Source organism: Trichomycterus rosablanca, chromosome 5 (genome assembly GCF_030014385.1).
Source record: "Trichomycterus rosablanca isolate fTriRos1 chromosome 5, fTriRos1.hap1, whole genome shotgun sequence".
NCBI lineage: Eukaryota > Metazoa > Chordata > Actinopteri > Siluriformes > Trichomycteridae > Trichomycterus > Trichomycterus rosablanca.
The window spans coordinates 42,419,776-42,438,969 of NC_085992.1; the positions used below are offsets into that span (position 1 = coordinate 42,419,776).

Consider the following 19,194-nt stretch of genomic DNA (forward strand, 5'->3'; position numbering starts at 1 on the left):
GCATATTTAAGATAAAATCACAACGTGCCAGGGCATCATAATTGGTAAGGCCCTTGCTGTTAACCAATTGGAAAGTGGATCTTACGTTTCTGATTTACAGCATTGGGCTAAGAAAAAGTAAGTTTGGAAGAATTTAAATCAGTTAATTAGTCCAAGAAAATTTGTTGCAAAATGTATTGTGTATGCTGTTTGCCTTAGTAGCATAAACACTTTATATGGACAAGATAACATACATAGAAAGAGGTTGCAGCAAACCAAAAGGTGACACTAAACCAAGCCATATATCACAGAGGAAAGACTGACCTGTCAAGATTTAACCAATCAACTCGCAGCTACCACTGTAAACACCCCTACACCTTAAGGTCATTAGCATTAGTAGCTGTCAGGCAGGCAAACTGACACAGAGCCAACAATCGATCATTAAGGAAAATCTGGATATTGGCATTTTTCTCAATGGATAAGGTAGGTTCTAGTAGACATTTTGTAATATTGAGTTATTATTAATATTTGTTATTTACATAATATTTGTATATCTGTTAAATGTTTCTTAATTATATAGTAATTACCATGTAATAAATGTTATAAACATTTTCCTGGCATATTAGCCTCAATTGTGAAATTTTTTTTCAATTACAGTCAATTTAAGGCAAATAATCTGATTATATGTAATAATTTTATGCTGTCTTTTAGTGATATAGAACAGTAATTAACATATATTAATTGTATTCGTAATGAAATCTAATTAAACATTGACCTGGAAATACATGTGTTATTTTGGGCACTTTACATTACATGCTGCCATTTTAAAGTTGAAATGTATTCCTAGATTAAATTAATTTCATTTATGATTGAAGTTAAAGTATTTAAAATGGTTAAAACAGTGAAGCATAATTATCGAAGATAGATATTTCTATATTATTATGTTAATGTAACATTAAGTTAGCATATTAACATATAATCATGAATATTTTAACTACACTTACAATACAGCTGCATTTTATTTATAAAGTTTGGTCAAATCCACATTGTAGCTTAATATTCTGATGGAACTTAGTCCTATTCCATTAATAGTTTTTGGAAATGCAAGACTTTCAAGTTTTTAATTATTTTACATGATGAAGTTTTTGTAAGTTTTGATAATACAAACATTTTAATTTCTCAGTTCGTGCACCTGAACACCACAGCCTCTCCCTGACCCCATCACCACGGTGATGGCCTATGGCCTCCCATGATTGACACATTTACAGCTTTGTTTGCTCCCTCACACATCTCTCAACTTGAATCTTGTAAACTGTTGGTTAAATAACTGTGTAATGACTAGTACATGTACTCATTTATAATCAAACATTATTTGTTAAAGTAAACTATCTTTTTAATTTTTTTCATTTTGTTTACCTTTTCTCTTTCACAACATAAGTTTTCTAAAGTGGGAATAGTGTTTGAAGTTGGTATTTGTGTGTAAAATATGAACAATTATCAGGGTCAAAACAACAGCTAGGCTAATTTTATGTAGTTTATGAAATATTTATGGTTAAAATTTGTTGCTAGGGTTTGCAAATAGTTATTTCAGCCATTAATTATAATTATTTATTTGTAAATTGAAATAATAAAACAGTTGAAATACTTTTTACTAATTATGTATTACTTATTTACCAGATGAGAAAATTCAAGCAAAGGAAAGCACGAAGACAAGATATTTGGAAAGAGGCTGGTGGAGGGAATTCCTAAAAGCAGATACTCTTAAAAAAGACAGAGGATACAAATCTGAAATCTGGTCCACATTATCTCTGTCAATTTTTCAAGAGGACTCAGAAAGAAAAAAACACTGGCTGTGGGTAATGTGGAATTATAATCGCAGAAGACTCAGGGACAAAGTGCTTGCACATTGTTGTTTCCCCACATCGGATGAAAAAGAAGCTACAAAAACAATTGGATTTGACAGTAAAACCACTTTATCAGATGATAAGACAGAAGACGTCAAAGAAATAGACTATAACTCATCTGAATCTGAGGTTGGGGCTGAAGCAAGAAAGAGTGTGTCAGAGTCAGACGGAGCAGATGTCACAGCTAAAAAACCCACTTCATCTGAAAGTGATGCAAGAGACATTGCCGAAGGAAGGTACTTCTTATATGAGGCAAAAGAGGAGCAGGTATTAGAGAGTGAGGCAGAAGATACCATCAAAAAAAAGGTCACATCTTCCGAGAATGACACTGATGGGGATGAAGATTCTGCAAAAAGACCATTGCATAATGAGGGATACCATGGAACAGTTCATCCAAAGAAAGCATCACAATCACATAAAAAGTTGCCACACAAAGCACACAGCAAATGGAGAAAAACCTCTTTTGTACCAAAACAATTTAAAATAAAACTTGACTTTCACAAGTGGAAAAGCATTGCACCTTTGCAAGGTTCTACGAAACTCAGAATGCCATGGACCCACTACTTGTATGATAGCTTTAAATTAAAAAACCCGTGTTGTGTACTCTCATTCAAGTACCAGCATGTAAGGACTGTGTACAGCAGAAAAAAGAAGTGTGCATACCTGCACATCAAAGCTGTTTGCACATTTCCATCTTGCAAAGCCAAGTACATTTTTAAAATACAAAGGAAACCAATGATCTGCAAAAATCCTGTCAAAATAACTGTATGTCGAATTGGGGAGATCTCTCATCTAAAAAAAGAAAAAAGACTCAGACCAGCCTCCAATCAAAGACGAGGGAAAATTGCAAAATCACTAAGTCAAGGAATCAGTCAAGTGTTCTACAAAAGATTAAGCACAACACCTGTTGAAGAAATCCTGGCAGGAAACTTTACCAGAAGCCTAAACAGAAATATCTTGAAATGTATTTCTTCTGAGGTCAAGAAATCTACTACACTACATGACAATATTTTTCTTGAAATGCATCTTACACAAACTATCCTACGAGAGTGTGACTTACACTTTTACAGTATACCAGGATATGTACAACACTTTCAGGTTGATCCTTTTGGTGTGCACCTGTATACTGAAAAAGGGATCGGAATACTGGTACAACATCTGCGAAAGAATTCACCAGTGACCTTGTTTTTGGATGCAACCGGAGGTGTTGTTTCCAAAATCCCTGCTCAAAAGCGACGTGTATTGTACTATTCGCTGACTTTGCCAGGCCAAGGACGAAACTTTCCACCACTACCGATTTGTGAAATGCTCACCAATGAGCATTCTGTTCCACCAATTACCTTCTGGTTAATGCAGTTCCTTTTGAAACTGTCTACATTTAGCAAATTGAGGGTCCAACAAGTGGAGACTGACTTTAGTTGGGCATTGATGCAAGGGGTGCTTTTGGCATTTAATAAAGAAAATGTCACTGCATACCTTGAAAGGTGTTACACAGTCTGTCAGAGACGAAAGACTTGGGCTCACATTAAAAACTTTACAGTGTTACATCTCTGCTCAGCACATATAATCAAAGCTCTGGCACAAGGCGTTGGCAAACAAACCAGTGACAAAGGATTGAAAGACTTTTGTACGTACGCTCTGGCAAGACTACAGAACACTCACTGTATGGATGATGCATGTGACATTTTTCAATCGTTGTGTACTGTGCTGTTACACAAGAACAAGAATGATGATGTTCTCAGAAACACTGCAAGACTTGAAGATCTTATTGCCACAGCCAAAATATGTGACCTTGAGAGGATTTCAGATGACAGAGCAGCTGAAATCGACCAGGATGAAGGATTGCAGAGATTTTCGAAAACCATTGTGGGAAGTTCACCCTTCTCTGCTTGTTTCAGGCGTATTTCTGATTCTGTTAAGTTAAAGATGAATACAGAGGAAGAGTCACCAGATAACAATCCATACTACTGTCCAGGCGTCATCAAGGTACTCTTCGAAAATTATCTTTCAATATTTCCTCTATGGAGTGGAATTATGTTGGGGAATCTTAGGAGATACGCTTCTGACACAACAGAAAACACTGACGACATTTTTTCCAAAAAAACAAGAGAGACTAATTGCCATGTTGAGGCATGGTTTGGTATAGTCAAACATAACATCCTAAACAAAAAGAAAGGATTGCATCCAGGACAGTTTGTGAGAAAAATGCACAGTTCTCTTCAGGGCAGGTACACTGAGCACATTGTCAACCACAGTTTCCCTGATGGCCTTCTTGTAAAACCACTTAAATTACAAGACATCAGCCTGTCTCAGGAAATGTGGGCCAAACGTCAGGAGACAAACAGGACAGAGGTTTCTCAGTCAAAATTTTACAGTCTGCCAAAAGCTGTACCTGGTCCATTTGGACTTCCTGAGTTTAAAGCCCCACAATTTACTAAATGGCGAGGTAAGTAAATACAAATAGTTAAAAGTAATCTTGTTGTGTTCTTTGATTTTTTTTTTTATACACAGCTGAATAATTTTTTACAGTGTGCACACACCTTTCTGATGTTTTAATAAAATATAAATTATATTTTGTTTAAATAGTATTTAAATAATTGTACATCAAAATATTATGATAATTAATAAAAATATTACATTTCAGACAATTGAATGTTTTATACGTGCAACGATGAATGCCAATGTCACTGCTGGCCGAATCTACCAGTTTAACCATTACATCATGGGCGTGATTCTCTTTGGTCAAAGAGAACAAATGGCACGTCAGGGTTTAAAAAATTTAAGTACAGTGTGTTTGTGTTGGGGGGGGGGGGGGATGGGGCTGAGTGTGTGTGTGTGTGTGTTTGGGGGTCGGGAAGGGAAGGGGGGTTTGAGTATGAGTGTAAATGTACTAATTGTTTTGCTTTTTGATTATTTCTTTTAACAGGTCAACTTTGATGCATTTGATGGAGCAGTTGGCTTTGTCAATGTAAATAACAGTCACTGGAAGTTTGTGGTGGGTAATTATACATTAGTATTGTATTTAAAGTGCTAACCAATTAACTTATAATATAGATAGATAGATAGACAGATAGATAGATAGATAGATAGATAGATAGATAGATAGATAGATAGATAGATAGATAGATAGATAGATAGATAGATAGATAGATAGATAGATAGATAGATAGATAGATAGATAGATAGATAGATACTTTATTGATACTAAAGAAAATGAAAGAACATGCAGAGTGCAAATATGTCAATACTTCACAGTGGAAAACAGAAAATACAAGTATATTTCACATACATATTACAGAATAACTTAGAAAAACCTTACCCATTAAATTATTATTTGCTGTGCTTAAAATATTTTAGATTTTTATGTTATTGTTGTGATGTGTGGGACTGTGTACACTTTATGATACATATGTATTCTATTTTTGTATTGTCTCATGGGCTGATCTGGATTGGCAGTATCTTCATGCCCTAACTACTCAGATATTTGTAGTTGACCCTGCCAACAACCAACCTGATATGGAGGACTCCATGGATGCAGCACAGAAATTCAGGTAGTTTCATTTTTGTAAAAAAAAAAAAAGAAAAAAAAGAAGTATAATAAATAGTTAAACCTTAAAAAGTAGTTAAATAAAAATAAAGTAATATATATTTTTTTTACCACTCAGGACATATTTCAGAACTCGCTTTAACAAGCTTGGGAAAAAAGACTGGCTGAACATAAAATGGAAACCCAGCAGAATCCACCACACAGTTCAGAAAGACAGCACAAGTTGTGGAGTTTTTGTCATGCAGGTGAGACATAACATTTTGGTTGGTAAAAATATCTATTAAATACAAGATCAAGGCCTTGAGGCTACTGCACAGCAATGTTCAAGCCGAAGTTTTAAATGTTGCAAAGTAAGAATGCTTTCAAAACAGAAGTGTTAATGGTAAATTTTTGTCAATTAACAAAAGTGAATACTCATCATCTGTATATGTATGATCATTGACTGAAACAGAATAAACAGTTGGCCAAAAATGTATCTACAAAATTATAGATTTCAATAGGCCACAACTCTGGTTGTGTGCCATATGTTAAAATTATTCACAAAATAAATTCAAAAGTATGTAAAGACAAGATAAATGTATGTATGTAAAAGAAGTAATTTTTGATATGTTTATGCACGCACACACACACACACACACACACACACACACACACACACACATATATATATATACATACATATTTATTAATTTTTTTAATACAGATGGCTAAAGAAACGATTGAGAAATTTCCAGATATTCCAGAGCAATTCAACATTGACCCTAAAAGAAGCAACATTGCACGTCTCAGAAAGGAAATGGCACAAGAAATTATTGTTTCATCTGGTAAGTCTTATTTAAAAAGAAATTTATGCCTAAACGCTGAGATTTAGTAAGTGATTGTAAAAAATTTTTTTATCAGACTCCAAAGACAATTACTGTTCTTTCTGTGGTTTATGGACTCTTTCTACTATGGAACAAAGAAGTAAAGACATTGTCTGGGTAAGCAGTACCTCATAAAAATGTTATGACTGTAATTTACCATTACAATCTTATTTAAATAAATGAATAAGTATGTTGTTTTTAAAGAAGTGACATCTGTTTTATTAAATAAAATTACATTTGTGACACCTTAGGTGCAATGTGAAAAATGCATGAGGTGGTATCATGCAGGGTGCATGGGAATAAAAAACGAAGATCTTCCTGACAAGGACACATCCTGGCTCTGTGACCTTTGTAAAAAATAAAAACTTGTGTGGCATTTGTACAGAAATGTTACTGTAACCTTGTATATATTTAATTTTCTTATTTATTCTTTTTGTGATTGGAATGCTGTTATTTTAATCTGTTGTTAATTTGTAATGACTGTAATGTGCAACATTTATTGTTATTACTTATAATTTATTAGTATTTTTTTTTTCAATTCTTCTTAGAATTGCAAACTTGCTAAACAATTAAAGCACAACATTTTTTTGATAATTTTTTTTTTTTTATGTAATAAATTCTATTTAAAACACACTAAACGTTCTGGCATTTGTGTGAGTGTATTATTAGCAAAAAACACTGAGATTTAAAGGTGTATTGTAAGTAGTATGTAGTTCATCCCAGTAGGTAACTAGTGGAACCTAATACATTTTATATATCATAATATGAAAAACAATTTTATGACCTCATACTATACTCATAAAATGAAAAAATTTATTTATTGCATTTATTATAAGTAGTAAAAGTGACTACATTTTCAGCCTTTAGCAGACACTTTATCAAAAGCGACTTACCGAACTGTTACACTACACAGTTTGAACAATTTAAGGTTAAGGGCCTTGCTCAATGGTCAAACATCAGCCACCTGGCAGTGGTGGGGCTTAAACAAGCAACCCTCTGATCACTGGTCCAGTACTTTAACCACTAGGCTACAGCTGGCCTAGTTAAGTACTACAACTTACTACAATATTCGTCTTTTAAAAATTTGCATTTCTCGATTTTTGTTAATTTTCCAAATATTTTGATTTGTTACTGTATCCATGCAGTGGGACTTTTAATTTGTATTGTGGTTGTAGTTAGTAGTACAGGTGACTAGTTAACTACTACAACCTTTGTCTTATCAAAATTTGCGTTTCACGATTTTTGTTAATTTTTATAAAACTTTGATTCATTTCTGTACCCTTGATGGGGGACTTTTATTTTGTATTGTGGTTGTAGTAACTAGCACAGGTAACTAGTTAACTACTACAACCTTTGTCTTATCAAAATTTGCGTTTCACGATTTTTGTTAATTTTTATAAAACTTTGATTCATTACTGTACCCTTGATGGGGGACTTTTATTTTGTATTGTGGTTGTAGTAACTAGCACAGGTAACTAGTTAACTACTACAACCTTTGTCTTATCAAAATTTGCGTTTCACGATTTTTGTTAATTTTTATAAAACTTTGATTCATTACTGTACCCTTGCTGAGGGACTTTTAATTTGAAACGTGGTTGTAGTAACTAGCACAGGTGACTAGTTAACTACTACAATCTTTGTCTTATCAAAATTTTCGTTTCACGATTTTTGTTAATTTTTTTAAAACTTTGATTCATTACGGTACCCTTGCTGAGGGACTTTTAATTTGAAACGTGGTTGTAGTAAGTAGTGCAGGTCACTAGTTAACTACTACAACCTTTGTCTTATCAAAATTTGCGTTTCACGATTTTTGTTAATTTTTATAAAACTTTGATTCATTACTGTACCCTTGCTGAGGGACTTTTAATTTGAAACGTGGTTGTAGTAACTAGCACAGGTGACTAGTTAACTACTACAATCTTTGTCTTATCAAAATTTGCGTTTCACGATTTTTGTAAATTTTTATGAAACTTTGATTCATTACTGTACCCTTGCTGAGGGACTTTTAATTTAAAACCTGGTTGTAGTAACTAGCACAGGTAACTAGTTAACTACTACAATCTTTGTCTTATCAAAATTTGCGTTTCACGATTTTTGTTAATTTTTATAAAACTTTGATTCATTACTGTACCATTGCTGGGCGACTTTTAATTTGAAACGTGGTTGTAGTAACTAGCACAGGTGACTAGTTAACTACTACAACCTTTGTCTTATCAAAATTTGCGTTTCACGATTTTTGTAAATTTTTATGAAACTTTGATTCATTTCTGTACCCTTGCTGGGCGACTTTTAATTTGAAACGTGGTTGTAGTAAGTAGTGCAGGTCACTAGTTAACTACTACAACCTTTGTCTTATCAAAATTTGCGTTTCACGATTTTTGTTAATTTTTATAAAACTTTGATTCATTTCTGTACCATTGCTGGGCGACTTTTAATTTGAAACGTGGTTGTAGTAACTAGCACAGGTGACTAGTTAACTACTACAACCTTTGTCTTATCAAAATTTGCGTTTCACGATTTTTGTAAATTTTTATGAAACTTTGATTCATTACTGTACCCTTGCTGAGGGACTTTTAATTTAAAACCTGGTTGTAGTAACTAGCACAGGTAACTAGTTAACTACTACAATCTTTGTCTTATCAAAATTTGCGTTTCACGATTTTTGTTAATTTTTATAAAACTTTGATTCATTACCGTACCTTTGCTGGGCGACTTTTAATTTGAAACCTGGTTGTAGTAACTAGCACAGGTAACTAGTTAACTACTACAACCTTTGTCTTATCAAAATTTGCGTTTTACGATTTTTGTAATTTTTTTTTTACATTTTTGATTCGTTACTGTACTCATGCTGTGGGACTTATAATTTTTAATGTGGTTGTAGTAACTAGTACAGGTGACTAGTTAACTACTACAATCCTCATCATATTAAAATTTGCGTTCCTCAATTTTTGTTCATTTTTTAATATTTTGATTCATTACTGTACCTATACTGTGGAGCTTTTAACTTGTATTGTGGTTGTAGTAACTAGTACAGGGGACTAGTTAACTACTAAAACCTTTGTCTTTTCACAGATGTGCGTTTCTCGATTATTGTTAAAAAAAAATATTTTTTGATTACGTATTATGCTGTGGGACTTTTAATTAATATTGTGGTTGTAGTAACTAGTACAGGTGACTAGTTAACTACTACAACCTTTGTCTTTTTTAAATGTGTGTTTCTTGATTTTTTTTTAAATTTTTTAAAAACTTTTGTAATGCACCCAAACTGGGGGACTTTTAATTAATATTGTGGTTGTAGTAACTAGTACAGGTGACTAGTTAACTACTACAACCTTTGTCTTTTTTAAATGTGTGTTTCTTGATTTAGTTTAAATTTTTTTTTAAACTTTTGTAATGCACCCAAACTGGGGGACTTTTAATTATTATTGTGGCTGTATTAACTAGTACAGGAGACTAGTTAAGTATTTCAACCTCAAAATGTGCGTTTCTCGCTGTTTACTGTAAGCATACTGTAGGATTTAATACAGGTGTATTAGATGGTACACGCCACTGGGTAATTACTACACCTCGGAACTTTATAGACGCTCCCTTAGCACTTCCTTAGCATTTCAGCGCGGATGCACCTCACATTTACCAGATAACGTTAAATAAAAATTAACAGAAAAACCTTTTTAAACAAAATTAATTGTAGTTTGTTCCTTGTTTACTGAGGTATCAGGTCGTGCAATTAATTAGTTTTTGGATGTTTATTAGCCGAGAACGAGCCGAAAGAAAGTCGAATGTCAGGCGAATGTCCAATATAAAACTAACTTTACCACGGTTAATAGGAATTAGGGGCCAGTGCGAATGTTTGGTTCATTAAGGAATTCTTTGGGGGATTGAAGCTTTTACATAATGCTGTTCAGGCGGGGTTTCTTTTCTGGTGAAATAGCTCTGTGTTTTGATCACTCCTGGTGCAGAGGGTATCGATTGATGGGACTGTTAATGTGAGTTCTGTGGTTTTTTGGACACTTTGACAGCATGGTGCCTTCATATCCACTACCGGAGGGTTTCTCAGAGCTCGATGTGTTTGCACTGGGTTCTTGTCTACTCGTTGAAGGTAGGGCATTAAAATGAATAATGGTGATGTTAATAAAGGTGCTTCGTGTTGTTGATTCCGGGAGGAATCTAACCAGTAAACGGTATGTCTGTAACCTTTATCATGCCGAGATATAATGTCTGGATTAAATGTAATATTACGACATTGTGCGCATTAGGTGCATCATACGGTCACCTCAGTTTGCACGAATAATACTGCAGTGTCGTGTAATATTACGCTTTAACGCACATTAATATTAATATTTCTTTATCTTTCTCAGGTCTGCTTGGATTTCTCTTAAATGCTGTCACCGTTGTTGCTTTTCTTAGAATCCGAAATTTACGAACTCCGAGTAATTTCTTGATATTCTGCCTGGCTTTGGCTGACATGGGCATCGCATCCAACGCCACAATCGCAGCATTTTCAAGCTTTCTGAGGTGCGTTCATTAATTCTGGATCGATTTTTCCTTTTTAAATCAATTCCAATTTAATATGTCAAAGTATGCCTGTACATTTTCGGTAGATAGTGATGACGTGCATGATATGTACAACTTAATCACTGGGACTGTGTAGAATTCATTCACGTTATTAGATGGGATTAGAACAGATGATTTGGGTGTAAACTAAGACTCTAAACATAGTACAGTGGACCCTTGATTTACGAATTTAATTGGTTCTGAAGGGCTGTTCTTAAGTCAAAATGTTCGTTAGTTAAACCTATTTTTCCCATAAGAAATAATGTAAACAGAATTAATCCGTGCCAGACCTCCCAAACCACCCCCTTACCTAACGTTTCTAATGTCTTAAAAGATCTTTTTTGTTATAAATACAGTATATTTTCCCATAATCTTAAATTATAGAATAGACATTCCTGTAATAAACAATAATAAACAACAATACACAGTAGTACTGTACATACAACACATACATGACATTTCAGTACAGTACATGTGCTGTACCATACACCATAATACATTTCCTTCTTTTTTTATAAAATGTATCTACCAGAAACAACAATAACTCATATTTCTCTACTATTTCCTTCTTTATTTCAATAGTGTTGTATTTTGTAGGTGTAATTGCACGAAAGAAAGAATACTTTACTGAGCCGAATTCCTTCTTCTCTCTCACTCGCTGTCCCCTCTGTCTGATACACAGTGACAGCTACTGGCAGGAGTAATTATACAACAACAAATAGTGATTTTTTTTATTTTCTCATCACTGCACTTCCTCTGCACCTTCTTTGGGGACATTTTAATATAGAATTTTACAAAATATAAAGAAAACACCGGAAAAACACCTTCCGCTGTCCGAATGTTCGCTCACTGTGTATATATATATATATATATATATATATATATATATATATATATATATATATATATATATATATATATATATATACAGTACAGGCCAAAAGTTTGGACACACCTTCTCATTCAATGCGTTTTCTGTATTTTCATGACTATTTACATTGTAGATTCTCACTGAAGGCATCAAAACTATGAATGAACACATGTGGAGTTATGTACTTAACAAAAAAAGGTGAAATAACTGAAAACATGTTTTATATTCTAGTTTCTTCAAAATAGCCACCCTTTGCTCTGATTACTGCTTTGCACACTCTTGGCATTCTCTCAATGAGCTTCAAGAGGTAGTCACCTGAAATGGTTTTCAGGTGTGCCTTATCAGGGTTAATTAGTGGAATTTCTTGCTTTATCAATGGGGTTGGGACCATCAGTTGTGTTGTGCAGAAGACAGGTTTCTACACAGCCGACAGCCCTATTGGACAACTGTTAAAATTCAAGAACCAATCAGCTAACTAAGGAAAAACGAGTGGCCATCATTACTTTAAGAAATGAAGGTCAGTCAGTCCGGAAAATTGCAAAAACTTTAAATGTGTCCCCAAGTGGAGTCACAAAAACCATCAAGCGCTACAGCGAAACTGGCACACACGAGGACCGACCCAGGAAAGGAAGACCAAGAGTCACCTCTGCTTCTCAGGACAAGTTCATCCGAGTCACCAGCCTCAGAAATCGCAAGTTAACAGCAGCTCAGATCACAGACCAGTTGAATGCCACACAGAGTTCTAGCAGCAGACCCATCTCTAGAACAACTGTTAAGAGGAGACTGCACAAATCAGGCCTTCATGGTCAAATAGCTGCTAGGAAACCACTGCTAAGGAGAGGCAACAAGCAGAAGAGATTTGTTTGGGCCAAAAAACACAAGGAATGGACATTAGACCAGTGGAAATCTGGGCTTTGGTCTGATGAGTCCAAATTTGAGATCTTTGGTTCCAACCGCCGTGTCTTTGTGAGACGCAGAAAAGGTGAACGGATGGATTCCACATGCCTGGTTCCCACTGTGAAGCATGGAGGAGGAGCTGTGATGGTGTGGGGGTGTTTTGCTGGTGACACTGTTGGGGATTTATTCAAAATTGAAGGCACACTGAACCAGCATGGCTACCACAGCATCCTGCAGCGACATGCCATCCCATCTGGTTTGCGTTTAGTTGGACCATCATTTATTTTTCAACAGGACAATGACCCCAAACACACCTCCAGGCTGTGTAAGGGCTATTTGACCAAGAAGGAGAGTGATGGAGTGCTGCGGCAGATGACTTGGCCTCCACAGTCACCGGACCTGAACCCAATCGAGATGGTTTGGGGTGAGCTGGACCGCAGAGTAAAGGCAAAGGGGCCAACAAGTGCTAAACACCTCTGGGAACTCCTTCAAGACTGTTGGAAAACCATTTCAGGTGACTACCTCTTGAAGCTCATTGAGAGAATGCCAAGAGTGTGCAAAGCAGTAATCAGAGCAAAGGGTGGCTATTTTGAAGAAACTAGAATATAAAACATGTTTTCAGTTATTTCACCTTTTTTTGTTAAGTACATAACTCCACATGTGTTCATTCATAGTTTTGATGCCTTCAGTGAGAATCTACAATGTAAATAGTCATGAAAATACAGAAAACGCATTGAATGAGAAGGTGTGTCCAAACTTTTGGCCTGTACTGTATATATATATATATATATAGAGAGAGAGAGAGAGAGAGAGAGAGAGAGAGACGGTCGGAGTTAACTTGTTCATGACGTCACGTGTTTCGCGAATTTCTGTTCGTAATCCGAAATTTGTTCGTACGTTAAGTTGAAAAAGATCGTTTGCAAAGTCCAAAGACATGCAAGTGAGGTGAATTAGAGACACTAAATTGTCCATGACTATGTTTGATATAATCTTGTGAACTGATGAATCTTGTTTAATGAGTAACTACCGTTTCCTGTCATGAATGTAACCAAAAGTGTAAAACATGACGTTAAAATCCTAATAAACAAACAAACAAACAATAGGGGGGGGCATTCAGATATGCTCAACATGCACCCCTTCCCTCCAATATACTGATGGAAAAATGATAAATAAACATATTCCATTCACTAGCTTTGGGTAGGATTCATCAGTGTTCCCATCAGTTGTTGATACGGCAGGAATGTTTAGAATGCCAGGAACGTCTTTCCCCCCAAATGCTCAGTTCTTGGTTTGTTTGCTTATTAGGATTTTAACGTCATGTTTTACACTTTGGTTACATTCATGACAGGAACAGTAGTTACTTATTACACAAGGTTCATCAGTTCACAAGGTTATATCAAACACAGTCTTGGACAATTTAGTGTCTCCAATTCACCTCACTTGCATGCTTTTGGACTGTGGGAGGAAACCGGAGCACCCGGAGGAAACCCACGTGGACACGGGGAGAACATGCATTCTTGGTGTGAGTTAGTGTTTGTTAAGCACTGCTTACAGTTTAGGTCCAAAGTTTACGTACATTTGTTAAGGAATTGTATCAATTGTATGTATTTAGGCTTTATTCCTTATGAAAAACAGTTTTACCAGGGACAATATAAATATGACTTTATGTCTATCTAATTTTAATAATTATTTATGGTAAATAACCCCACAGATACTGGCCCTATGGATCAGAAGGATGCCAGACCCATGGCTTTCATGGATTCCTGACTGCACTTTCCAGCATTCAATTCATCGCAGCAATAGCATGGGACAGATACTCTCAATACTGCACCAGTAAGGCAAGACAAAAGGCAACACTTGGTTATAAGGTTTCTCATTAAAACCTAAAGTCAACCAAAGAGAAAAAAAATTGTATATAAATAACAAATCTTTGTGATTCATTAGTTATTAGAGAAAAAAATACAGAACCACTTTACACATTAAAATGATCATGCAAATAAGAAACAACTCCAAATCTCTCCATTCCCACCATATTCTCCTGTCATAACACAGGACGAAATATTCCACATAGCCATATTTTATGATGCAACATCCCAATATGTTTAATGATAATTTTCCAGTAAGATTATTTTCTATTTGTTTTATTAAGTTTTAATTTTATTTATTCACTCTGTGCATTTAAAATTATTTTACTGTTAAGTACTTAACAACATAAAAAAGGTTTTACATGGTTAAAATGACTTTAGGCTGACATTTGGCAGGCTGTATGCATTCATTCTTTGTTTTAGCACCACTTTAACCTGTTTGTGCTTGTGGTGGGTCTGATTCATTGAGGGAAAGACATTCATCAAGGCAGGAAACACCCCCAGACAGGCTGCCAGTCTATTACAGGGCAGACACAATTTTTAGTAGCCTTTAGTAGTCTTTTTTTAGTTGGTCTGTCTTTGGATTAGTGAAAGGAAACCCACACAGACACAGGAAAAACATGCAAACTTCACACAGAAAGGACCCTGGCTGCCTGACCAGAGAATCAAACCCAGGCCCTTCTTGTTGTGAGATGACAGCACTGTCCACTGCGCCATTATGCCGCCCTAGGCTTTTTTCAAAATAGGTTTATTCAGACTGGGTTCATTCAGATTGGGTAAACAGCAGAAAAGATTCATCCTGCCAACTCTACATGGACACAGAGAATTAACCACAGACCCATTCACTCTTCACAGGAGCCTTTGTAAATGCCTGCCATTTTAGATTTGTACAACCACACAGAGTCTAATTAGACTAATTAGAAATGTTCAGGACAAAGCAATGGTCAACCATGTGTCAGTGCTGTGTTAATGAATAGAAATCATTTCACAGCTCCACATGATGTTTACTAATATTTGTAGTAATCAAATTATTCTTAAAAGCATCATTTATTGTTCATATAAATGCTGGAATGATATTTAGCAAAGTAGATTGACAAAATTCTACAATCTAGCATGTATTTTAAAGTAAACTGGAATTTCTTATATGCAAAATCTGAATAATATAAAAATATTATTTATTACTATCAATTTTTAGCTTTAATGAATCATATACTAGTCAGAGCACAATGCTTTAGGAAATTATTTTTTAGGATTTATAATGTACTACCTTGTATAAACTGAACGTGAAAGTGTGTCCTTTTATATGTTTTCCAGGAACAAAGTTGCAGTGGAGCCATGCTATCACAATAGCTGTCTGTATCTGGCTCTTCTCTGCCTTTTGGGCAGCTATGCCCTTGGTTGGTTGGGGAGAGTATGACTATGAGCCACTAAGGACCTGTTGCACTCTGGACATAAGCAAAGGCGACTGGTATGTGGTTTTTTTTATGTTAGAAAGAGTTGGGCAGAACATTAAATGTAGAATTTGTTTTTAAATGGCACTTGTAAGTATGTAAAGCACATTGATTTCTTGTGTAATTGACCAGGGTCCAAATAAAAGCCGGTGTCACTGTGTCAACATACACTATATGACCAAAAGTATTTGGACTACTGACTATGTGTTACAAACAAGTGTTATAGAGTGATCTCTATGCCTGTGGGAACTTTTGCCCATTGACTGGGAAATGATGGTCGTCAAGAAAGCTTCAATTGATGATCCAGTTCATTTAAAAGCTGTTCAGTGGGGCTGAGGTCAGGGCTCTGTGCAGGTCAATGGAGTATCTTTAAACCAAGCTTTACTTCAGGTCTTTATAAACATTGCTTTGTGTACAGACGCACAATCGGTCTGGAACAGAAAATGAGCTTCCTAAATTGTTGCCGCAAAGTTAAATTGTTGAATTGTAATAGTCTTTACACCTGTTAGCACTTGTTGTGCCTGAAATACACGAATTCAAAAATTATAATGGGTGTCCCGATAATTTTTTCCATATAGTGTACTCATACACCTGTAGCCCTCTAATATGACATTTTATTAAAGGTTAAATTTCACTAAAATGCTGAACAGTATTTCAGAATGAATACATGGGTAGAAGGAATTGTACCACATCAAACATTTCCAATATATTGTGTTTAATTATATAAGGTAAATTATTTAAAATTAAATGCACCATAACAAAATATAAAAATGTAAACTGATATGCAAAGTAAAAATATAATTTTTTTAGGCATTAGTGTGTGTTAATATTTGTATTTATATGTATGTGTGTATTTCTGTGTAAGTATCGTGTTGTATTGTGCACTGGAGAGAAGGGGTGGTTAATCATTACAACGTGTTTTGATTTTTCATTTAGGAACTATGTCAGTTATCTGATTCCAATGGCCACTTTCAACATGGGAATTCAAGTGATAATTGTGTTCTTCTCATACCAATCCATTAAAAAGACATTTAAGAAGACCGGCCAGGAAAGGGTAAAAAATATTTTACAACACTCTCATTAGAAAGACCTAAATAATATGTTCAGTTGTGAAAATGTTCCATTGATGTTCAGTTCTACTATTTTCTCTAATACAACAATAAATTTTAAAATAAATCAAAACCTGTTCAAAAAGTATTCAGACCCCTTGACTTTTTATGCACCTTTTTAGTAATCACACAAAATCACCCATAATAAGAAAGTAAACCTGTGTTTACAAAATTTAGTTAACAAATATAAACTTAAACTGCTCATAAATGTATTTAGACCATTTGCTGTGGTGCCCCAAATTATGATCAGGTACTTCCTCTTCCGTCCTTTAATTATCCTTTAGATGTGTCTAAAACTCAATTTCAGTTCAGCTCTTGCAATTTAAACTAATTGGACATAGTATGAAAAGGCCAACACTTGGGTCTATAAGGACCCACAATTTACACTGCATTGTCAGGACAAAAACCAAACCATGAATTCCAAGGAACAATCTGTGGTTCTCCACAATGAAATTGAAGGGACAAGAAGGGCCTTGGTCACCATGGTATGCAAAGATTGAATTTGTTGGCAAGATGTAAATCAGGGTTTTGGCAACATGAAGGAAACGATTATGAAGGACAAATTTACAACAGTTTAACCACCAGTGCAAAAAAGTCAAGGGTACTAAATACATTATTAAACCACTGTATGTACAAACAGAATAAATCTAAAATCAATAGGGGTTTGAAGAACGTGTTCTAAACCAAGGTGTAATCTGTGAATGAAAAGATAATACCAGGCATTATATTTTGGTTTTATTATTGTGGATAATATTTGAAGTATGTTCAGTGAATATCATGTCTTTATCTGATTTATCTCAACAGCATGTGACTAAGACATCACATGCAGGCGAGCCCTGTGACTAATCTGACCCTTCTGTGCTCCCTACAGTTCAACTGTAGCACCCCTCTGAAGACCCTGCTTTTTTGCTGGGGCCCTTATGGGATACTTGCCTTCTATGCTGCTGTGGAAAATGCAAACCTTTTATCTCCTAAACTGAGAATGGTAACAATATAATAACAGGATTTAAGATTTATGACTTTATCACACTAAACATTGCATTGCAGAATATATATTTGATCATGGTTATTCTTTAATTAATTAGTTTAAATAATGTTTATAATAATAACAGTAATAATAATGGTAATAATAGTAGTAATTATATAACTGTGTATTTTTGTAAACCTATATCCATCACCCTTTTAACCAAAAAAAAAACATTAATAAAATTGTTCCGACCACTTGTGTTTTTGCAGATTGCTCCTATTGTGGCTAAGACCTCTCCCACCTTCAATGTGTTTGTTTACGCTCTTGGAAGCGAGAGCTACAGAGGAGGAATCTGGCAGCTGCTCACTGGACAAAAGATTGAACCTCCTGCTATTGAGAATAAGGTTAAATAACTAAACATGCCAAACTGCTGTATAATAATTTAGAAATATCTTAAAAGTATGACAACAAACTGATATTTTAGCAACACTGTTCTTGAATATTCTTCTTTTTATGCCTATATTTACATAAAATGACATAAAATGGGATAATGTGATCTGTCATTGTTGATGCAAGTCAGTTCAGCAAATATTAAATAATAGTAGCTAGATGTTACCATACAGATCACTTTATTGTCATATTTACTGATCAAATTACAAAAAACATGGTCGGCTGGGCGCCATCTAGCGGGCATAATTGGCAATGCCTAAGGTAGACACGTTTCTGCTAGGGCGGGATGACCGTACTATGTGGGTGGGGTCTTCAAACACTGTGTAAGGACCCTGATTAGCAGATAGAGAGGCGAAGTGCATAGGTGGAAAAGGGTTCCGCTAAGGACTGCACACGGGTTGGAGGAGGCGCGAGCAGCAATAAGCCCACCTGGACTGCAGTCAGGAATCCCCCAGCAGCGGAAGACAAATTGACTATGCTAAATTGGAAGAAAATGGGAGAAAAGACATAAATAAAAATAGAAAAAAGGCACATGGTTACAGGGTTATGTATAATGAGTACTAAAATAAATGTAATTTTAAATAAAAACAACAGTTATTCTACAGAACACAAATTTTATTTGCTTCAACATGATATCCTCTCTAAGCATAAAAGGTTTTCTTTTTTTTCTTTTTTTTTTTTTGCTCAGTATTAACGATTAGCGGATACAATATCACACAAGACACAATTTGATTTAA

The 19,194-nt window shown here is 35.0% G+C and overlaps 1 protein-coding gene across 1 annotated transcript; it reads left to right on the forward strand.

Annotated features, from left to right (window-relative positions):
- The first annotated feature begins 10,313 nt into the window (after positions 1-10,313).
- rgra (retinal G protein coupled receptor a) lies at positions 10,314-18,516 on the forward strand. The gene is made up of 7 exons (XM_062995242.1): positions 10,314-10,392; positions 10,652-10,808; positions 14,327-14,448; positions 15,795-15,948; positions 16,868-16,985; positions 17,912-18,025; positions 18,277-18,516. The coding sequence occupies exons 1-7, from the start codon at positions 10,314-10,316 to the stop codon at positions 18,418-18,420; spliced, it is 888 nt and encodes a 295-aa protein (XP_062851312.1). The 3' UTR covers positions 18,421-18,516.
- Positions 18,517-19,194: the final 678 nt, after the last annotated feature.